A 22,261-nucleotide genomic window follows, 5' to 3' on the forward strand; every position below is an offset into this window, starting at 1 on the left:
AATAATAATTGATTAAAAATTGAGTATTAACTTGATAAAAAAAATTATATAAAAGAAAATATATCAAAATTATTTAAAAAGAAAAAAAATTTGCTCTGATGGCTGTGTGGGAGAAAATTTCTGTTATGCATCAGTGGATTCTCCATTGTTGTTTGCATGTAAGATACAAAGGATTTTCTTAATCACTGTGCATAAGAATGGACTAATAGTGATTGTAGTATCACACATACTTTTGTGAGTGGATGCAGTTTTCCAGGCTTATACTTATAAAAATATATTTTTAAATCCAATTGTTCTAGGAAGGAAATTGTTTTAGTATTTTATTTTTAAAAGAGATACCATGTTATTAATTTATACCAGAGCCATTTTAAAATACTTGTTAAAATTCAGAGAAAAACTGGAAAATAGATTATTTTTTAAAATCTTTTAATTATAAAAAGAATTTTAGTCCTTTATGATATAAAATATAGTCACAGGACTGAAAATGCTGGGTTTGACAATTTTTCATGAAATGTTTGTAACAGATCCTGAGTGCTATTTTATTTGGCTATGGAGTCTGCTTTTCAGGCCAAGAACTTGGGGTTTGATTGGCCTAACTAGGATATTATATAGTATGGTGAAAAATCTTGATATTTGGAGACAGGATCTACTTCTAAATACAGAACTTTGCTTAAAGGTTTGTAGGTTGTAGTTGTACTTAATATGACAGTGATTTTAAAATACAAGCAAGTGTGTTTTTGTGTTTTGTGTGCTCTAAGTGCAGAATTGAAACAATGGACCTTGCTCTGACTGACATTAGTGAAAACAGCCATCTGTTTTATTTGGAGCAGTGTCGTGTCTGGAGGCTGTCATGAAATGATAACAAATAGTAGCAAAGCCTACTGGAGTAATACCTAAAGCCACAGTCAGGATGTTATATAACATAATAAATGGGTAACACAAATACACTAACAGCTTCTTGTGGAAAGATGCATATACAATAGGGCTTTTCTCAGAACCTATTCAAGAAAATGTTAGCATCTTGAAAGTCTGAAGAAAGATTTTTGTTATCATTTTCTGTATATTTCACATAGGTGAGTGAAACTGATTTTCATAAGTTTTCATGCACATTTCTGTATCTGCCAATTAACTTGACAGGTTTAGATGTGTAAGGATAAAATTAAAAACTGACCTGCAAACTTTGGCAGCAAACAAGACCCCAGGCTTTTATAATCTCTGCAATACCACAGGGCATGTTCCTAATTTTCCATTGTTTACCTTTTGAAACTCTTAGCGAATGTACCACATCTCTTCTTGACTCTCCAGCAGAGGCAAATTTCTTTTGATGTAGTATTTTATTTATATTCTGCATGTTCATCTTCCACATTAGTTTCTGGGTCTTGAATATGTTGCCTATCTTGACATTTCACTGTTGACCTCCTACTGTCTCCTAAATGAATGGACTGAGCTTCACCTGTACTACTGGTTTGGCAGCCTACTTCCACTCTTTAAAGAAGGAATACATACAGCTAAGCATTTGGGTATTCATTCTCTGAATTAGGCGGAAGTATCAGGAAAAACTGACATTCTCTCTACTGTTTGTCTCTTTAGGAGCTCAGGTATGTTCATTTTTTGGATTCCTATTTAGTTACTGAGAAAAAATGTGGGTGGTTTTAGTAGAGAATTTGGTTTTAGATTTCAAGGATTAGTTGGTCCAGGCATTCTCACCTTCTGCATGGCTGCTCAGGAAGTTCTTAATAACTTGGATCAAACCCCAGTGCTTCTGTATATTATGTGTCAACCATTCAGGGGAATATAAAGGAAAGAAAAAGTACAGAGCTCTGTTTCCCCTGAAACATCTGATGCCAGGAGCTTCTGCTGCTGGCCATGGCTTCAGCCATAATCAACCTTTTTGCATTTTTCCTCTATTGTTATGTCTTCTGCTAACAGGACTACTTATAGGAAGATGTCAATTTTTCTTCTCCAGGACCAGTTTAGGATTCCTTGTTGGTTCTATCTTTTGTCTTTATCTGAAGCTCTAATATAGTCCTTTTGTTTCTGCTTTGTCAAGATTTTTTCCTTCAGTAATTATAGAGGAAAGCAAGGCATCATTTTCTCAAGAAAATTACCTCACCGGCATGGTAGAGATGTCATGATTTCAGGGCTGCTTACCAGTGCAAGCCTCTTTAATGGATTGGAATGAATCTTTGATGCAAACTTTGTAAATCTGCTCCAAGGAATATTGTATGACTCTGAGGGTTAAAGCAAGTTTACTTGGCAGATAATTAATAATGTAAAGGAAACTGAAAATACATAGTGAAGAGGACTGGCATTCCGATGCTGAACGTAATCAGATGCATTTCAATCCCAGAAGACCCATTTGTTCCCCATTTGGCATGAGGAATTCTGTAAACTGTGTGAAGATGCACTTGGCATCAGTGTCTGCTCAGTGCTCTTGTGGAAGATTATCAAATTTTTTCATACACTGACATCTGTAACTTTGAACAATTTCTGCTTTCTCCCTCTAGAGACTATATCACAGAAAGGGGTATCAAATTACTGTGAACCTTTTATGTCTACAGTATCTTCTTCTTTTAATAAAAATGACCATTTGGTAATCAATATCTTTCCTGGAAAAATACATAGATTCAGGTTTTTTAAAAAGATATGCTGCATATTATTTGCTTTTCCTGATATGATTACTCCTGAGCCTTTCACTATATTCCTCTCCAAAGTAGTGCCAGCTTTGTGCATATCTGCTGTGAAGGTGCTGGAGAGAATTTTCAGCAGCAAGACATCAGCTCAATCCAAAGGGACTCCTAAGTAAATTCTGGAAGTGTGTCTAAGCTAGTATATACAGTCTGAAGATAGATAGGTGCTTTTATAGAAAATTATGCAACTGCTAAAGTTAATATGTTCTTCTAATATCTCTGAATTTGTCTAATTGAATAGGCTAGGAATGATAAAGTTTGAGGCCATTCAGAGGATGAGTATGCAGTGATAATCTCCTGGTTGAAAAGATTATTTCTTCAAAAACCAGAGGGATGGTGGGGGGGAAATTCTTAGGAAATTGTTATCTGTATTCACAGCTGCATTCCTACTCTTTGGCCCTTGTTCAAAGGGAAAAGTTGGATTTGTAACAAAGAAGGTGGGGCCCTCTCTTCATCTTTTCTTTTAGGTTCAGATAGTGGGACAGGCAAACCTCATGGATACCTCTAGTCTTCAATGCTTGATGGCACACCTGTGCACAGGCTGAATGTCTGTGCAGACTACTCCACTTTAAAATACTGATATATGACTTCCCTTTATCCTCAATACTAGAGTAGGGAAACACCCCAACTCCATCCTTCCTTACTCAGGAGTTCAGGGTAAAGGAATGTTGGAAGACTTTTCCTTAATCAAGGATGATTGGATTAGAGAACACCTAGGCAAACTGAACATCCTCAAGTCCATGGGCCCTGGCAGGATGCATCTACAAGTGCTGAGAGAGCTGGCAAACACCATAGCAAGACTACTCACAAGCATTTTTGAGAGCTCATGGAGATCAGGAGAGGTGCCTGAGGAGTAGAAGAAAGCATCAACCACATCTTCAAAAATGGGAAGAATGAGAACCCAGGGAAGGTCCAGCCAGTCAACCTCAGCTCCATCCCTGAAAAGGTGATGAACTGTCTCATTCTGGAGGCCATCTCTGCCCACATGGATGACAAGAAAGTGATCAAGAGCAGTCAGCATGGATTTGTTAAAGGTAGATCATGCTTGACCTACATGTGATTCTGTGATTTAACACCTACCTGGATATATGAGTGGAGGGCAGTGGTAGATATTGTCTACCTTGACTTCAGCAAGGCTTTTGATACTGTGTCTAACAACATCCTTGTAAGCAAACTCAGAAATTGTGGCCTGGATGAGTGGACAGTGAGGTGGATTGAGAACTGGCCGAATGGCAGATCCCAGTGTCATAATCACCACCACACCAGCACAGCTGAAGGCCTGTCACTATTGGTGTCCCCCGAGATTCAATACTGCGTCCAGTCTTGGATTAATGACTTGGATGGAGGGGCAGATGCCTCCTCAGCAAATTCACTGATGACACAAAGTTGGGAGGAGTGACCAAAGTTGGGAGGAGTGACCTTCAGAAGGACCTCAACAGGTTGGAGAGATGGGCAGAGAGGAGCCTTCAGAAATCAAACAAGGGCAAATGCAGGGGTCCTGCACTTGCAGCTGCGTAACCACATGCAGCAGCACAGGCTGGGGCCAGCCCGCTGGGAAGCAGCTCTGTGGAGAAGGACCTGGGACTCCTGGTGCAAACAGGCTGTCCATGTGCCAGCAGTGTCCTTGTGGCCAAGAAGGCCAGTGCTATCCTGGATGCATTAGGAAGTGCATTGCCAGCAGGTCAATCCTGCCCCTCTACTCAGCCCTGCTGAGGCACATCTGGAGTGCTGTGTCCTGTTCTGGGCTCCTCAGGGCAGGAGAGATATGGAGCTCCTGGAGCAGATGCAGCAGAGGACTACAGAGACAATTAAGGGTTTGGAGCATCCACTTATGAAGAAAGGCTGAGGGACTTGGGCCTGTTCAGCCTTGAGAAGAGAGGACTCAGAGGGGACCGCATTAGTGTCTATAAGTATCTGAAGGGAGGATGACAAGAGGATGGAACCAGGCCCTGCTTGCTGGTGCCAACCAACAGAAAAAGAGGCGATGGTCAGAAACTGAATACACAGGAAATTCCACCTGGACGTGACGAAGAACTTTTTTACTGTGCAGGTGACTGAGCACTGGAGCAAATTGTCCAGAGAGGTTATGGAGTCTCCCTCACTGGAGATGTTCAAGAACCATCTGGACACAGTCCTGTGCCACGTGCTCTAGGATGGCCCTGCTTGAGCAGGGAGGTTGGTCCAGATGTCCCACTGTGGTCCCTTCCTGCCTGACCCATTCTGTGATTGTATGGCTCTGTGATATTTATGTAGGTGTGCACAAAGGATCCAGCCTTGCTTTAGTCACACTAGGCTTAAACTCATCAGTGGAGTTCTAACAAGCCAGCTTGTGGTCTGGGACAGTTAAACTTTTATTCCAGCACTGTAAATGAGCTAATGCTTCTTGTCAACCTTACTAACTCCCTGGAAGGTCACACCAAACTAACACGGCTACGTTGCTTCTGAGCTCACATATGTAAGAATGTGTTGCTCTATGCTAAACTCTATGAACCTGCCTTGTTTCTCTGTTGACTGAGGTATAGCCCTTAATTTCATGCCTTCAAGTTCTTCATTTTTGTTTCTATGATGATATAAATAGCAGACTTCTTAGAAGACTTACAGTTGTTTTAAAAATGTGGTTAAATTTAACGTATGCAGTCCAATCACCCCCTGGGTTGCTAACGCAAATGTTTTTATATGTATATTTGAGGCAGAGAACGCTAAATGAGCTTGTTACTTGACTTGCTACATTTAAAGTTCTCACTTGGCTGTACAAATCATGCATTTAGGAAAAGCACATTTTAAGAAAACTATTAATCTAGCTTCTCTACTGTTTTTACTCTGTGAGCTAAAAAGTTCCAGGAAACTAATTCTGGTTAGTCTTCTGTTAGTGTTCTGAGTGTTTCGGGAGTGTATATTATTTTAGTAATTGGTTTTGTTCCAAATTGCAATGTGATGTTGCATTTTTTCCTGCAGAACATTTCTCCATATTTGCAATTTTGAAAAGTTAACAGAAATTGGTAAATATTCAATGCTTTGGAAATTAGATTATTGAAAATGTGTGTTTTCCGTGTGGCTTGCTAGCTAGAGGAAATGTTTATAATGATGCATATTTAGTGCCTTCCATATTTTATAGGATTGTAGTCAAAAACATTAGTAGGAATCTGCATACTTTCCAATGACGTACTAGAAAATAAATTAAAACATAATTTTAAAAAATGTTTTGCATTTAAAAAAAAATTCATTTCAACTTTTCATTGTGATATATTGTATATGCTGTTCAAAAGATATCAGCTTAATGAGGAACTGATAAAAAGCAAATGTTATCATTTGTAGGAACTTCAGATATAATCCTCATTTCCCAAATGGCATCAAACAACTCTAAATAATTGTTTATAAATAATCTTCATATTATGAAATAAATAATTCCACATGTAGAGCCTACTGTTGCATGATAAAATTGCAATGGTGAGGAATCTTAAAATTTCACCTTTGCCAAGTTTATTTCACCTACCTGAAAGATTAAACTTCCTAATTTAATAAAGTTAATATGGAAAGTGAAAAGTGAAATCGGTTCACATTTCCCCTCTATTGTACCTTGCATCTGTTGGTGGAGAAGTGAAGAGTATTCCAGATGCGATGACATACTCTTTGTAAAAGTAAAAAAAACATGTACACCCTCATCAAATATTTTTCACAGGAACAGGAAACTATTGAAGAGACATGTTTAAGTCTTAGTCATTAAGACTTAATGAGATTTAAATACAGATGAGACTTAAATACAGATTTAAATAATGATTTAATGAGACAATGATTTGATGAGACTCAAATACAGATATTAAGATTTAAAGGTGAATCTGCACAAGATTTCAATAATCTTAAAAGTTTCTTTATAAAATTAACTATGATCACAACAGGACTAGAGTTTTTTTTCATATTCTGTATTATATTATGAAACTTGGACTATATTTATGAGTTCAAGAAAAAAAATACTTTTAGAAATATCTTACCTGCATAACATATGTAAATTCTCCCTCTTTCCCTCTTGTGATATCCTGAGTGGTTTACCAGGTCTTTCATTCTCTTTGAGAAGGTCCATTTATCAAGAGTCATCTACATTTATATGTCCACAGTTGAGCCCTATTTTGCCATTAAAACTTTGCATCTTGGCCCACTTCTTGTAATTACTAATGTCAACAATTGTAATCTCACAATATTAAGACTATTTGAAAAATTTTAAAATAACCATCTGCTGAATGGCAAAAGTGAAATGAATTATGGCCTTCTACTCAAGATGATTTTACGTACTGTGGTGATCATGAATGGAAAATTCACGTCATGCAGCTGTTCCTGCTGTAGAGACTTGTAGATGCTTTTTAGCTGCCTGCACTGTAACAAATCTTCTTCCACTTTTTGACAAGAGCTTTTCCATTTTAAGGCAAGAAAGCACTCAGATTTAGGACTTATCCGTGCTTTTTGGTGTGTTAGATTCCAAGTGACAATAGCCTGTGACTCTCAGAATAGAGCCTGTGGGGGCTATAAGGACACACTCACACTGCTGCTCATGAGTCACCTGGTCTCCTTCATGTACAGACAGTTGTCATGTGTCACTGAGCAGTGGGAAGGTACTTTCTTCTGGTGGTGACATCTCATTATGTTTTATGGCTTTTGGCTGCCAGCAACTGTCCTTCATTATATATGGAAAACACATTTGGCTTCTCCTCTTCTTCAAAGTTCATCTTAAGAATTACTTTCAGTAGTTGCTTCCAGAAGTATTTTTGACAAAGTGGAATCTGTTTCATTCTTTCAGAAATTGATAGTATAAGACTAGTGCAATGATTTTTTGTGAAATTACATTTCTATGACTGTGATTAGGAAGGTACAATTCTGCAGCTCATGTATAAGGTTGAATTTTAATCTCAGGTTAAACTTTGTTTCATACATATGTTTATGGAAGATGAAAATACAAATTTCCTTTTTTTCTACCATTTTAGGCAATATTAATAGACATCTGGAATTATTTTTATTTAATCATTGTATTTTTGCTTTAATAAGTTTCAGAATACATGTCCTAAATGTCATTAGTAAATATTAAGAGGCTTTAGAGAATTTAACTTACATAAAAAGATCATGCTATATTTTTTAGGATAGGGCAGAACTGAAGGTTTTTAGCATTTCCATAATTTAATGTTCTTAACATTGATGGTATTTAAAAAAAATTACATTGATGGTATTAAAAAAAATGTATTTAGATTAACTCACTACATCTCAGTAGTAAATTTTTCAGTATAAGCATATAAGAAGATTTGTAACTAATAATTGTTTATTTTCTTTATTTAAATTGTTAGCCCAGAAGTAAACTAAAACTGAGCAAAATTTAGGATGCCTCAAGCCACTGTGGTAATTGCTAAATATTTTAATGATATGTCTGATTTTCTACCCCTTTCTTTTAGCAACCAATCTGATACATTCTATTTCAAAATATTTTGAACTATGGTGCCAATTTAAAATGTATATGTAAGTGCACTGAAAAAATACATCCACCTGCAGTTACTTTTAACTGGGTCTAGATCTGCCAGGCACAAATTACTTCATTATGCTGCTTTGGGCCTCTGTGATCAGTACTTAGCATCTAATTAAAAAAAAAGAAAAATGTTGTTCTTTCTCAATGCTTTTGTAACACAGACTTTATGCCACTTGGAGAAATTTTGTCAATATCATATGGGGATAGAAACAACACTATTCAGGATGAATCATATTGATAATTTCCTTTTACTCTTGCATTTTTTTTTGAAAATGTTGAATGCAAGAAGTAATAGAAATACTTTCATACAAAAGGCTTACTCTTTTTATAATTGTCTGTCTTTTGTGATACATCATTTCATAATGAAGTGACTATTTTAAATATGGAAATTCCATCAGAATATCTGAGTTTTGGTAAAAAAATACCACATTATACTCTGAGTAAACATGTTGAATCATTATATGTGGAATAATAAAAGAAGAAATGTGAGGCTATTAAATTCTGATACAAGCTTCAATTTTAGAAAGAAAAATCCATTCCTCTGGTGTTTCAAGGCTAATTAGGGGTGTAAAGCTACTTCTTTGAAGAGGAATGCCTGATTACACTTGTGTGGCTAGGTTTGCGTGAAAGAATTTTGGATTTTAGTGTATTTTCCTGTGAGCTAATGTCCAGATTTTGAAGTGGAATTTGAAATTATACACCTGAGTGGGATGCTAGTAAAAACTCTTTTTCATTTTTTCCTCAGTTTATTTAGTTACTGAGTGAAGAGACAGGATTGTAATGTCAATGATGTCATGCAAACATTAGTAGCCTCAGAGATTATGGCAGGCTTTTGAAGAATGTCTGAGATTACATTTAAGTTGTTTCAAACCCATCATTAAAACAAATGATCTGGAAAACATTCCTGATCATTTGTCCAGCCATGTAAGTTCCAAGTGTATTTTGCAGACTTTCAAAAGTTGCTATTGTAAGGATAGAGTACAAGTGTTTTCTACATTAAAAATGTATTTAAAGTACCACTAATCATGCATATTTTTAATTTAATTGGATTTTGCTTTGATCTCTGCAAATTTAGCTAGTCCTGCCACTTTCTTTCTCATATAATGATTGAACCAAATAACTGCACAGTGCTCTTTGTTGTTTTTCATCACACAGTATCTTCAGATCCCTGCTTCACCAACCTAATATCACAAAATCATAGAAAGGTTGAGATTGGAAGAGACTGCTGGAGGTCATCCAGTCCAATCCCTCTACTCAAGCTGGCCACCTGCAGCAGGTTGTTCAGACCCATGTCCAGTCAGCTTTTGGATATCTTCCAGAATGGAGGCTCCACAATGGGGCCTCCATTTGCTCTCTGTGCAAATGGACAGCAATCTGACTGCAAGGTGGCCTTCAATAAGCTGTAATTATGAAAACCCTTTTGTTACAATGACCCACATTAAAAGTGGATGTGTGACTGAAAAAATCAGCAGCCAGATTAGCAACTTTTTGATTGTGCAATGTTGTGTCTGCTGTACAGAGCTTGAGATAGAGAACTATGGAGAAGGGAGAATTGCCTGAAATCCTGAAATAATGGGGAACCTCAGTAGAATTCTCTAGTGCATGCATGAAACTTTCAAAAAGTACTCCTAGAGAAACAACGACAGAAAAACTTAAAATCTCTTTCCTAATTTCCTGCCTAGTAATCAATGAGTGAGAACCTGGAACAGACTTCTAGTTGGAAGTTTTGGGATAGAAAGACTTTTAATTGCAGAATGGATCTTGATTATATATGAAACAGATAAACATTTCTTGATCTAGAATACTCTTTTCATTCTATGTCCTATGCTTACTTCATGGTGAAATGTCAGTGCAGGTTATTATTTAGTTCATCTGGAAATGAATGATGCTGCCAACTCCTGCACATAACTGCAGCCACATGCCATAACCTATCCTGGAGGTTCCCTTCCTAGTGTCAGCTCCTTTTGTGCAGCATCAGTTCTTTGGTAGTACCCAAAACCATGCACGTCCTGGTCTAACAGTGTTAGCTGTTTGTTGTATATGGACATACAGAGACACAGACACACACACAAATATGTATATATAGGAAGTGAATATTAAATAAAACATTCAGAATCTAAAATGAAAAAATACTCTATGAATTGCAGTAATCAGCCAATAGATACAGCAATGCAGGCCATAAAACCTATTTTCAGGAACATGTTCTAGACTATGAATCCTGAGTGAAGTGAGCTTCCCACTGCCTAATCCTGGGTAAAGAGCCAAACCCTGGGAAAAGATGGAAGTTAAGACATTTCTTTATTTTCATTGTTCCTCTGTTGTCTCTGTTGGCAAACATCTTCCTACTCTGTGTGCTGGTATGGATTCCTTTTTGAGGTGCTTACTTTTCTTATGCTGTTTTATGGACAACTGAGGTGACCATCAAAAGAATGAATTCCATGGTGGAATTTTTTGGTAGAAGGACCATTTGCAGCTGAGACGTAACTGACTATGATATGAGTCAAAGCAATGAAAAAGTGGAGTTACAACATGGAAACCAGTAGAATTATCCAGTTTAAATCTGGTTAGGAATGAGAATCTGCTCCTTAGTCTTTCTTTATTCTTGCAATTGAAAATATTTTTGTGGTGTTCCTATTTCACATCTCAATCTCTGCAGGATTTTAAAGCTCTGTGAGTCTCTTTTTATGGCTACAAAACAGATGAAGCAGTCAAGATGAATACCTAAAGCAGAAGTCATAATCTTTGTTGGTGGTATAAACCACAAAACCCTAGAAATCATTTCCAGCTCTTTGTAGTTGATGGTGACTTTCCTTTCAGTTCCAATGGGAGCATGGCTTCATCCAGGAACATTAAAACAGTTCAGCTTTTTTATCAGAAAACAAAGAAGTGCTGATTCTGAGTATGAACTATCAAAGGAAATAAATTCCAGATATGAATGCTTACAGGCTGTTTAGATACTGTAAATTTATAACATATTGTAAAATTTTAGGTTGGGTTAGTCTAACAATGAATAGGTTTATTTCTTCTAGAGTTTTTATGTTTACGAATCAGTGAAGTAAGACATTATAAGCTTCCTCAGTGTAATATCCTGGGGCAAGCCAGCTGTATTTTAAATTGTGTTGTGTGTTTTTGTATGTAAATTGATGTGTATTTATAAAGACATAGTAATATTAACATAGCACTCTTGTTTAAATGCATATTCTGAACCTTTTTGGGTTCAGTAAGAAAGGCTCTGAGGTACTTTTTATCTGAAGCACAACCAGTTCTTTATCTGAAACACAACCAACACATAACCAACTTTTAAAGCTTGAAGAAAGTAACAATAAACTCTATGTATGTGTATGGATATGAACTCATGTGTAAATGCCCATAAAAACATGCATTGGTAATTTATGGCATGATTTTACCTAAAAGCAGAGGAAATGTTCATGGTATGTTTTTAATCTCTTATTGATGTTGATGTAAAGGAAAGAAAATGGAAGCCAAAGAAGAATTAGCAGTGGTAATGAGACATAGGAATAGAAATTATTTTATCTGTGACAGAAATAAGATTGAAATAGCTTCAGGTGATTAGCATGGTACCTCTAATTAAAGTAAATTAGGAACCCATTTCTTGGAATACAGGCATAATTGGCACATGAAGTCATACTATTTGTTGCCAAGTTTTGCACTAAGTGCATTGAATGAGGGATGGCAACATATGAATGTTAGACATCAATCATTTTTTGTAGTTTATTCAGTCTACATCAGTGGTGCTGAATCACTGTTTGGGACACTAGCAAGTTTTGGACATTGCATTTCAAGAAATGCTCTACTGGCCTCAAGAAATGGTATCTATTATTGACTCCAGTAGGCTTGATGCAAGCACAAGTTAGCCTTTGCCAAGGAAAGCCAAACTTCTATGTACAAGGCAGGCAAGTACCATATTTGTCAGTTTGAGGAATAATATGTGAAGAATAGTACGTCACAAATTGCATCATGGATGAGCAAAACGTCAAAATCACTCATCAGTTCTTACGTGATGAGTGAAACAATTTTGATTCTTCTTATATTGTCTGTAGAAACTGTGTCTCAAGCATTGGTAGTACTGTGCTGCTTTCTCTGTGGCCTTCAGAAGCCCTTGCTCTAGACTGGATTTTTCCCTTGTTCATGAATTAGCTGTGCTCTGTGTGGATTCCCAGAGCAGGAAGTATTGCTGTGCTACAATCAGACACATTGACATTTGACTTCTGATGTAAGAACCAGTGTGGATTATTGTGTAATTTGGGACTGGACATAAGATGGGGTCTCCCACCCTCTCACTGAGGATGCTGTGCATGCTTAGGGTGTGGGGACAGTGTAGAATTCTGGAATAAAATATTGAAGACTGCAGAAACTAGGAATGTTCCTTGCTGTAAGATTTTGGTGTCTGAGATATGTTTTCTTTGTGTTCTGGACCCACATCAGCTCTGTTTTTCAAACAAGTCAAAATACTGCAAAATTCCTAATTTGATAGTAAATTTGATAATTAATTTAGTGGAAGTATAATTAAGTAATCTGAGGTAAGGGTCAGCTTTCCATGCATCTGAAATCTGGTAAGGAAAGTCAGAACTGATGAAGTGGCTTACTATCCATACTGTAAATTAAAGATCTTTATTACGCTCCTGGCCCACAAGAAGTCAGTTGGAGTTTTGGCAAGGGAAAAAATCCCTGCCTTAGATATGGGGGCCTGTTTATTAATTTAAATAAAGCTGAATTTTTATATGAATGAAAAGACAGAGGTTGCCTGAACCTCAGATGGGAGCAGGAATTAGACATGAATGGCTAAATCTTGTTTTGAAGTTTCTTCTCCTTTTTGACTTGAATACTTTTATCAATATTGATGTGTTTTATTCCTCTTCTCTGTTCTTAGCCTAGGAAAAGATTAAATAAGTTATTCCATCTTACTGGGTTTTGATCTTTCCAGTTACAGTTCTTCCTTATGAACTTCTATGTCTGTAGTTTCTTAGTTTTAGACCTGAGATATGCAGTAAGACGTTTACTGCCTTTTAAACAAATGTTCACCAGGCAACTCAGTTTATCTTCTAGAAAGAAAATATAATTTACTGGTGATTTTTTCCTAGTTATTTAGGTTGAGGAAAAAAACCCAAAATGATAAAATGAAGGAAATCTAGAGTGTTTAGGGATTGATAGAAGAAAAAAGCAAGCAAGCAAACAACAGCAACAAAAAACAAAACAAAACAAAAAAAACCAAAACCCAGAAAACCCAAAAAACACCCTACACTACCAAACTCAGTATTTCCAGATTTGTGAACATAATTTGAAATGTATCTTACATAACTGTAGTGAAGAGTCCAAGAACAAGTTGATCAAGTAATTTTAACACATCAAAAGAATTATTGGGAGTTACTAGTTTTACTTGCCTATAAAAATGTCATTTAAAATGAAATAGATGAGAATTCTGCTTTTAATAAGCACATGAATAATATTTATTAAAGGCCGACAGCAAAGAAATGCAGTGCTGAAGTGCTGAAGTAGGTAATACTTTTAAAAGCATTATGCTTTAGAGAAACTTCCCAGGAGGTTCCAGATGAATTTAATCTGAGTCTTAAGGGAAGGCAAAAGGTTTTAAAACTAAAGTAATGAGATGGGAAAACAGAATGGGCAGCACTGAGTGAGGGTGGCCCTGGGTGACTGGTCAGGCTTATCACAAACTTGGTGGCAGAAGGGTAATCAGGAGAGGCACTGCAGTACATGCCTACAGAGTGTGCAGGGAACACAGACTGCACCTTGCTGGCAGTGGAGTTATGCTTTACATTAAAGACAGCATAGAAGAGAGGCAAATTAATAAACTTCAACAATAATGAGTCCTGAAGAGGCTGAAATTCCAGTCCTATATGGGAAGAATAGAATATTTGTATGCCTGGTTATCTTTAAATCTATCTGTTCATTTGTTTATGGATTTGTAACTGTGGATCAGTTACATTTTCATAATTCTTTTGATGGGATTTGGCACATAGAGGTTGTCTGGAAAAATATTTTTATTCCTTGGCCTCTCTACAGCCCCAGTTTACTAACTTTGAGACATTGTTTTCCTCTTACGACTTTAATCTGTTGAATAATTTGGCTTTCTATAAAATTATCTTTCCTATCAATTCTAGAAAAAACTCTCCTCTTTAAGACAAAAAGCCTACCTAGAGCATCTCTATATGGACATCATCAGTGGGTCCTTTAACAGCTGTTTAATGTCTTATTCATGGTGGCCTCAGATATCGAGTCCCTCTGAATAGGCAAGCCACCTCTGATATGCAGAGCATATCAAATACAGGAACTAGAGACACTAAAATGGATCAACCCTATCCATGCACTGAGCATAATTGGAGGGAAAATGTGAGGATGTCATCTGCAGGTACTATAAAAACTGAAATGCTCACTTTGAGTGACACCACCTGTACTTACCCCTGTATGGTTATGCGTGCATGGTACACCCCAAGGAATTATGGTTGAAAGCTCTTAACCTGTTTTTTGTATTTTCTTCTCAATTCTCATTTCTGCAATAGGAGAGCTATTTAAGAATAAAAGTTTCTGTCTTCTGTTTGAAAAAACCCCATGTGGCTTTGATCTAGCTGATTGAATGCTTAAGAGTGCAGCTGTCAAATTAAACACTCATCTTTCAAGAAAACAAATCTTTCCAAAGTGCTACTTACATGTCTTCTGTTCTTGGCTTAAACTACAAAATCAGAGTTGGTAAAGCCTTCATGCACTATAGATCATAAAGGTGATGAATTCTTCATTGCTTTAGACTCCACTTTCTGAACAGGAAATATATAGTAAAATCCAATTCCATAATGTCTCCTTTTCCTGTTGCTCTTGCTTGTTGCTAGTTGTGAAACAAATGCAAAATTCAAGAGCATTGGTTCTACTTATGGCCTCTTATTTTCATAGGATAGTTTGAATAATGAAAGCTGAAAATACTAACCTCCTAAAAACTATATTCCCATCTGGACTTTTGGCCAGATGATACTGGACTTTTGGCCAGATGATACTTTTTGCTGTGTAGCTTGTGTATTTCTAAAAAATTTGTGTCTCTACTTGCATATTATGCATACTTATACGAACTGAAGGAAAACAAAAGGATGTTATGTACCTGTGATGTGAAACCAGCTGAAATTGCTTTGATTCTTTTTATTTCCGGAAATAAAATGGAATGTCTTGAAGCCTTCCTTTTATACATACACATATATGCATATGTATGTTGTGTGAAATATTAAAACAAAATATTAGTTTGATGCATTTCTATACAAATTCAACTGTTTGTGTTTGTGGCTTAAGAAAATCCAGGTATCTAATTTGCAGCATGGTCTTTGGGTTTTTTTTTGGTGTGGTATCACTACAGAAACTAATTTCCCTCCAACCAAAGGTAATTCTAGAAAAATATATAAATTGTGTTAATATGAAAGGTAATGCAGTAGACAATGTCTTGAAAATCATACTGTTAATTTAACTCACAGCCTTCCAACACTGCATGTCACTGTTTGAGCTTAAATATCCAATAAACTTTTATATGTTGTGCAGACCATGAGGTGGAAGAGAGCTGTGTTCAAGAACTTGTTCTCCTCCCCATTCTGGTGCCAAATGTCATAGGTACTTTTAAAAGTTTGAATTTTTTTTGTTAAAAGCTCAAAATGCACAGAACTTCAGTCGTGTCCTCTGTCCTTCTTGAAGGTCTTTTCTTCCCTCATATAAATCTATTGATATAGAAAATAGTCTACACTTTCATAATATTCCATAACATTCTAATGTTTGTCCCATAGGAAGCTTTTACATAGGTGTCAAATTATTCACAGGACTGATGCCAAGATTTGAATATGTAATAGTAAGACATAATTAGTTTGGGAATTTGGTTTGTTTTTATTTTTATTTTTTTCCCCTTTTTAATGATGAGTAGTATATTGACTTAACTACTATAGAGATTTCAAGTATAATGTAAAACACAATTTTGGAGCAGCATGTTTGGGAGCTGAGGGGTTTGAATGAAGTAACATGTTTGCATTATTTGGAAATGTAATGTTGGCATAAGTTAAACTGTTAAAAGAAATCTTATTGAGATTTCTATGGATTATAAATACAGTTGAGAACACTATTAATCAATTTTAATAGCTCTTAAGTGTGATAAATCAGGAATTTTAAGGGTCCTACAGGCTAGTTTTTTAGTAACTGTTATTATCTGTGTTAATACAAATTGCAATTAGCTTTCTCCTGTTATTATATTGCTATTATACTATTAACTAAAATTTCTATATTGCTTGAACACAAATCTGGCAGAGTTCAAGAAGCATTTGGACAATGCTCTTGGACACATTCTGTAACTCTTGGGGATAGTGCAGGACCAGGAGTTGAACTCAATTACCCACGTGAGACCCTTCCAACTCAGCATACTCTGTGATTCTATGAAGTGTGCCACTTACATAAGTGAATATGCTTTTTCAGCAGTCAGGCATAGGCATTTATTCTAATATCTGAAGGCTAAACTGGATGCCCTGTGAGTGTGTATTAGCAATTTAGTTTGGATCAGAGATGTGCTTTTGAATCTGCCAGTTGTCCCTACTTATCCCACTTCACTTCTCATTGCTGTATCCTTAGTGAGGGTGCATTTTGGGCTTGTCTCTGTCAACATCCAACTAGAAAATGAACTCAGTGTCTAACAGACTTTCAACCGATTGAAACAGAGCAGAGCTAGTTTACATTAACTCATATAATGTCTAAATATATAACCCAAGAAAAAACTCATTCTAAGGACAAAAATTATCAATAACAATGAAAGAATTCAGGATGCTAATGATTAATTGATCCCATCAAACCCTCAATTTTTAATGAAATCTTTCTTTAACGATTAGGCTTTTTTTGGTATTATGAGTATTAACTGCCTAATGATTGGTTTATTTTTGTTAGGCTTTTGAAACATTAGTTGAGCTAAATAAAGACTACTGGCTCTGTATATAGGTATATTCCTTTTGTTTGTGGCAAGATATTGAGTGTAACACTTCTCAGGAGAATGGTGCAGTCAAAGACCAACCCCATTTTATCAATAGCCAAGGAAAATAGGTGGAAAAGGTAAGAGAAAGGGGAAAGGAAGGAGAAGGACTTGAGAGACAGCAGTTTGAGGCATATGACCAACAAGGAGGGATCATAAAGCCAGGACGTGGGTATTTTTAGTTCAGCCAACAATTCAGTGATGGGTTTGGTACTACCAAAAGTGTGGAGGTGGTTAGTTGGAGTAGAAAGATAATTTTTTATGGTTAATAAAAACTGAAGGTCCCTGGAGGCAGAATGTAATAGCTGTGTAGAGAATACATCTAGCAGGTGGAAGCCAAGCTGTCTTTCAGTACTGTCAGAGGACATCACAGAAAGAATGACCGCACATTGCAGTTTTTGAGGTTCAAGTTGGACATTAGGGAAAAAAATTGAGACAACTAAGATGGCACTTAAACACTGGAATGAGTTGTGAAATTTCATTGAATTTTTTCAAGATTTAGCCAGACAAAGCCATAGCTAAGCTCATCTAATGTTTTAAGTAGTTCCACCTAGACCAGGAAGATAGACAAGATGACCTCCTTGTAAAACTTCATTTCATTTAAAATTATTTTATTTTAATTTGAAAGCTAAACAGGGTTTCTATATGATCTCCTCTTATAGAATAGAATGAATCTCTGATTTTTTCAGGTTACATAAGTTTTCTTTTGATAACATGAAATAATAAAACCTTTTTTTTTTTTTCATGCACACAATAAATGGCTACAAAAATTTAGAAAGGACACCTTATTTAGGTATTTTACATTTATATCATCTTTCCAGTATGTCCTGGTTTTGGCAGAGACAGAGTTAATTTTCTTCCTAGTAGGTGAAGTGTTTTGGATTTAGTATGAGAATAATGTTGATAACACTCTGATGTTTTAGTCACTGCCAAGTAATGTTTACACCAAGTCAAGGATTTTTCAGCTTCTCCTGCTCTGCCAGGAAGAAGGCTGGAAGGGCAGAAGAAGTTGTGAGGGACACAGCCAGGACAGATGACTCAAACTGGCCAAAGGGATATTCTATACCATATGATGCCATGCTCAGTGTATATAAACTGAGGGGAAAGATGGCTTAGTGCATCTGCTTGCAAAGTGTCCAGCCATTGGCCAGTGAGTGGTGAGTGTTGTGATCACTTGTTTTGTACATTATAATTCTTTCATCATTATTGTTATCATTAACATTATTGTTATTTTCTTCCTTTTGTGTCCATTAAACTGTCTTCATCTCAACCCATAAACTTTCGCATTTTTATTTTCTGATTCTCTGCCCCAGCCCCCTCGGGGTAGAGCGAGTGAGTAAGCAAGAGGCTGTGTGGTGCTTAGTTGCTGTCTGGGGTTAAATAAAAACACAACAGTAAGTTGCAGAGGTAGATAAAGACATATTGGAAGTCTTTGGAAATATGTTATTATCTTAGATAGCTGTAAAAAGTAGAGTTGTAGAAATTAGATTGGATGGTTCTGGATATTCTATACTTTCAGGTTACTTAAGTGAGAGTTAGAAAAAGAAAAATATAAATCAGTGCCTTGAGAGACAACACTTATGAGAGATTATAAGAATTGATCATTGGAGATATTGAAAGAGGGAATACAAACCCAAAAAAATAATTTATTGACCACAGAGTTCCTTTATCCAGAGGAATAAAACAAATAAGTCAATGTATCAAAGAAAGAACAGATCAAGAAAAATGAGGATGCAAAAAGTTACCCAAATGAACTTGTCAGTGCATGAGCAGCCTATTTGTTCCAGCCCTTCATATTTTTCATCACTGGTGAGAAATAACTGTAAATCCTAATATGCAAGACCTAAACACCTTGAATTTTTAATGACTAATAAGTGGTGTCATTTGTAGATTGTCCCTTTCTTTCTGAGATACAGCAGGTTTTCAAGTGCTTGTTTGTAGAGTAAGTGCAGAAAATAGTATTGCCTCTTATTTTATAATTAAGATTTTCTCAGCCTGGTGAAAGAAAGCTAATGCAGCTGAAGGCTCTTTATGCATGTCTTCAAGACTTGCCCCTTCATAAAATTTTTCAACATACTTTCTTACAAAGGAAATTCTTACTCTACACTTAACACCAATAAAAATCAGAAAACTGTATTTGTTGGTATGCCTGATTTAATTCACAGTATTTTCCATCTTCATTTATTCCAGCTCGTTTTCTTATTTCTTCCATATTCTCTTCTTGAGTCATACACAGTGAAGTCTGTTTGACTTTCTATGTGGTTTTAACATATGCTTCAGTTTTACAGACTGTTGATGTGTTAGCGGATGTTGACACAAATTTGAAAATAGTTGGAAAAGAAAAATCTAAGTGAAATGGGATTTTCAGATTAGTTTGGTTGAGAAGAGTCTATGGTGTTTTTATTTTTTTTAACAAATCCTGGACCTCTTAACATAGAATTTAAATGTCATCTTAATGATCTTCATTTGGTTTGTTGCTCTAAAGCAAACTGCTTACTGGAAAGATCTTCATTAAAGCCACATGTTCTTTTCTTTTGAACTGCAGCTCACCACAGCCACCTTGGATGGCAAACTCCGATTGTTCCTACCCTGATACTCACCATCCTGTGGAGCTTTGGCCATGGTACTCTGAGAATAATGACTTGCTGAGAGAAAGGAGACTGCTAACTGGCCAGAAGAAAGTGGCATAATATTCCCTTTTAAACTACAGTTTTCTTCTGATGTCATTTTCAGGAAGTTCCTCAAGCTGTTCTCAAAGTTTTTCTGCTGTACAGTCTGTTACCCTTACTGCAAAAATAAGGGTGAAAAATAATGAAAAGGAGGAGACTACTCATTCTGACTTCATTCTAGCAAATCACAGACGTGGCTTTCAAAGGTCTTCTTGGGTTCTTATAGTCAGGTGCATTCTGTAGTGCTTTGCTAGACAGGGGACTACTTTAGTCCAGACTGAAAATTCAAGTAAAATAATAAGTGTTCCATTTTTAAAGCTAGATCTGTTTGTGACAAATTTTTAAATTAACCTGACAGAAAGAAGGATTATATGTCTTTCTGAAATGCCATGAGATTCCTCCTGTTATACTTCTTTGGGGTTACTGGAATCTTTGGGATTACTGGAATCAGCATGGATGTTGTTTGAGGTTAGAATTTTGCCAGTTTTCTATTTATACCACATTCTATAAATTTCTTAGGGAATATGTGAAAAATTTCTTCTCTTTAAAATAAACTATTTCTTTCTTTTAAATAACTGTTAAATATTTTCAAAAATGTTAAAATAATATGAAAATAAAATTATCAGAAAAAAATGTTCATTTCATGTAGTCTTCATAGGTTACTTTTCTTGCTTTTAGAAAACAGTTTTTAGGCAACTTTTTTTGGGGGGGGGGGGGGGGGGGGGTTGGCCAGTCTCACTCTTCATTGGCTTTAGCTAAGAGTAGAGAGCATGTATGTGACTGGTGAAAGGAGATGCAGTTTTTATTTTCCTTGCAAAATTGTGCTGCCTTTTCAAAGTTAAATTTCCCAGAACAGAATTTATTGATCAGATTACTTAAAAAAAAAATGAAAAGAAAAGTTGGAGTTATTACCCTACATCCACTTTAAGACCAATCAGTAAAGCCAGATCATTTTCAGTACTGTAAAGAATGTTTTATTTAATAGATGTACTTAATTCATGCATTTAATATTAATGCATTACATTTAATATTAATGCATTACTTATACTTAATTTAATATTAAGAATAAGTAGATCAAGTTATTTATATAAACTGTTTAGTTTCCATTAAGCATTCTTTTGTAAAGTATTTAGTAGTTTTTTGCAGAGCAAAATCATACAGTGGTAGGATACACTGTATCATATCCAGGCATTCTCCTATTCTCTAGAACACAGTGGTCTCAGCCCGATCATACTCACAAGAACTCTGAATATCAGAATCAGGTTTTGCATGAGCAAAGAAAATGTGAAATAACCCACTTCAATACTTTTAAATAATTTTTCAGTTCAAAATCAGGTTAACCAAGAAGTCATGCTCTATGTTGCAGCTAAATGCTAGTATGCTCCACTCACAAATTATCAGCAAGATTTAAATTTAATTTCCACCAAAGGGATCCTCAGGATGGTCTTTTTCAAACGTAATTTAGCTAATTTTCTCATCTGCATGCTGTGGATTCCACATTAAGAGTCACTATTAAATACAGAAGACAGCCCATAGCTGTATTTGCAAGTTAAGTGTTTCTGAGCCATGGGTCACTACTTAGTGACTGACTCTTCAGCAAGGCTGAAATATCTGCCAAAGGGCTGTGACCTGTAATTATGACTATTTTTTTTTTAAAGCACCAAATTTTTTGACAGAAGAATGATTCTCAGGCCTAAGGTAGAGGACACATGGAAAAACTGTGAATTTTTGCTGCAAGCATGGAGGTAGTCACAATCCCCACTGGACTGAAATAAAAGGGAAATGACGCCAGCAAGGGGGGCTATTTACAGACACGAACAAGACGGGGCTGCTGTGGAAAGTGTCTGGAGGTGTTTATTTTTCAGCATCAGTCTCATTACATGATTATGACAATGGGAAGATGCTAGCAGCTCACATTCCAGGCAGCAGGCCAAAAAACTTAATGTTACAACTTACTTTATAAGCTTCTTGACCAATCACACAAAGCAAAAGCACATTGACAGTAGTTCTATCCAATCACCATAAGCACACGTGCCTTTGGTTAAAACAATGCTTGCTTATTTCGAATACAGTACCTACTTGTAAGCCTCAATGCACAGCGCTCCATTATTAAGCTTTAACCTTCCTAATATTTTGCTAGATAAACTTTCTGCAGCTTAGAGAGCTATTCAGACAAGTGTTAATACACAGGCCATTGTTCTATTTGCCCTTGCTTTTTCTACAGTTTAAATAATTTTTCTGCTGACCTATCTCATGGCTGCTGCTTTAGCTCTACTCACAGTTCTGTTGTATCTGAGGCCTGCCTTTTGCAGCCTTCCCCAAAACCCTCTAATTTTATGGATTCCCACAGGAAATACTTCCATTTTCTACATCTCTTACCTTCCAG

The 22,261-nt window shown here is 36.1% G+C and overlaps 1 protein-coding gene across 2 annotated transcripts in view; it reads left to right on the top strand.

Annotated features, from left to right (window-relative positions):
- The window catches only part of WDR27 (WD repeat domain 27), a 90,031-nt gene extending 69,529 nt beyond the window's left edge, over positions 1–20,502 (top strand). Inside the window, exons 24-25 of one of the 2 annotated variants that reach the window (XM_077175621.1) lie at positions 18,190–18,363; positions 19,752–20,502. In XM_077175621.1, the coding sequence (XP_077031736.1) occupies positions 18,190–18,243 (54 nt within the window). In that variant the 3' untranslated portion in view covers positions 18,244–18,363; positions 19,752–20,502. The remainder of the gene's footprint in view (positions 1–18,189; positions 18,364–19,751) is intronic. The other variant, XM_077175620.1, reaches the window with a different exon arrangement.
- Positions 20,503–22,261: the final 1,759 nt, after the last annotated feature.

Source organism: Agelaius phoeniceus, chromosome 3, assembly GCF_051311805.1.
Source record: "Agelaius phoeniceus isolate bAgePho1 chromosome 3, bAgePho1.hap1, whole genome shotgun sequence".
Taxonomy (NCBI): domain Eukaryota; kingdom Metazoa; phylum Chordata; class Aves; order Passeriformes; family Icteridae; genus Agelaius; species Agelaius phoeniceus.